Source organism: Alexandromys fortis, unplaced genomic scaffold (genome assembly GCF_014885135.2).
Source record: "Alexandromys fortis isolate MF-2015 unplaced genomic scaffold, M_Fortis_MF-2015_v1.1 scaffold_505, whole genome shotgun sequence".
In the NCBI taxonomy this organism is placed as follows: domain Eukaryota; kingdom Metazoa; phylum Chordata; class Mammalia; order Rodentia; family Cricetidae; genus Alexandromys; species Alexandromys fortis.
The window spans coordinates 29,691-31,486 of NW_026068499.1; the positions used below are offsets into that span (position 1 = coordinate 29,691).

General features: G+C 36.7%; 1 gene segment (V, D, J or C); it reads left to right on the plus strand.

The window, feature by feature from the left end:
* LOC126495807 (Ig kappa chain V-IV region S107B-like) overlaps window positions 1-1,796 on the plus strand; it is a 21,983-nt gene that overhangs the window by 14,740 nt on the left and 5,447 nt on the right. Inside the window, 1 exon segment of the V gene segment in view lies at window positions 1,305-1,438. Within this exon segment, the coding sequence occupies window positions 1,305-1,438 (134 nt within the window).

A 1,796-nucleotide genomic window follows, 5' to 3' on the forward strand; every position in this document is an offset into this window, starting at 1 on the left:
TTTCTTTAGTGTGTATGTGTGTGTGTGTGTGTGTGTGTGTGTGTGTGTGTGTGTGTGCATGCCTAGCATAATACAAGAATACTCATAGGACATTTGTGGTAGTTGATTTTATGAGTTCTGGAAATCAAACTTTGCTTGTCATGTTTGATAGCAAATGTATTGACCTTGTGAGACATGACATACCCAGGCAATGTTATTTTGTGAAAGAATATTTATTGACAATAGATTGTTTACTTTGTGATAATTAACTTTCATATTCATATTCTAAGGAAAAACATGTTCTCATTTCATCTTGTTGCATTGAAGGCCTTTAGGTTTCACTGCAAAAGACAAGGTTTTCATTTACTCACTTTTTATCCTTTTCTTGTTTGTCCTTATACCCTTGAGTGTCTTTACTCTAATTCAAAGACCCCATTCAACTATCTGAAACCTCTTTGACAATAATACTACTAGGGCATATTTTCAGTCCTTCTTCAGAATAGCCTGAAGAGGCTGCCCATTCTCTTCCCAAGTGCTGACCAGGACACAGACCAGCATGAAATTTAGGTTTGCAGTACTATCTTGGCATACCCTTGCCTCACAGATCATGAATGTGTCCATTCAGAGAAAAGAAGCTTTTCACAACAGAGACCAACTGCCTCCTGCTATAGATATCATGGGCTGTAGCTAGTTTATTACAATCAAAATAAACATTTATGTCATTTCACGTTTAAGATTAGACTTTAAAGGCACTCACTACATAGCATTTTACACATAGCTGTACCAACTATAGGATTTATATATTGCTCTGATTCCTATGGAGGACCAATTCTTGTAAGTACAGGAACAAACTAACCCGTCTTTCTATCTTAACTATATAGGACTCTTCATAATGAATTCTCAAGATGAGGTTCCCTGCTCAGCTGCTGTGGCTGATTGTTCTCTGGATTACTGATATGGAGAGAAACTATGATAGAGAAGAATGCAGAGGAATGGGGTTTCCTGGGGCTCTGATGATTCAAATGCATGTTCTTTCCACATGTGAGACTATTAGTCTTGTTCTTCAGGAATGCGCCTGTAATAAAGTTTAGAGGGTAAAAGAGAGAGAAACCATGCGCTTGTACCAACTCTGACAAGTACCAAAATGGACAGTCCAGGTGATTTCTAGGGTGGCTCCATGCTCCCTTTACATATGTCTTTCATGTTGAACATTTTAGATTATGAAAGAAAGTCTTGAATAGGATAATTATGAGATAAATGATGAAGAAAAATTATTTTAAAGTATCATTAAGTTTATACATAACCTTTTCTTTCTGCTATTTAAGGGGCCACTAGGTATATTGTGATCACCCAGTCTGCACTCTCCATCCTTGTCACTCTTGAACAGTCAGCTTTCTTCTCTTGCAGGTGTAGCAAGAGTCTGCTACACAATGACTTACTTGCAATGATTTCTGCACAGGTAAGCCAAGTCTCCACAGATTCTGATATATTTGTTTTCTAAACAATTTAATAGCATCCCAGACCCTTTCAAGAGTTGTGGGAAAGGAACAGATTTCACACTAAAAATGAGTACAATAAAGTCTGAGGATATGTATAGGTGTTTATTACTGTCAGAAATATGTAGAGTATTCTCCCACAGTCATACAATCTCAAACAAAACTTTCCTTCTGGGAGTGTCAATACACCCTCATTAATTCCCCATTTTGAGTTCAACATGGTATAACTTGTGTAGCAAAGTGAATATATTCTTTTTTTTTAATTTTTTTTATTTTATTGAGAATGGGAAAAAAAAAGTTTCCGCCTCCTCTCAGCCTCCC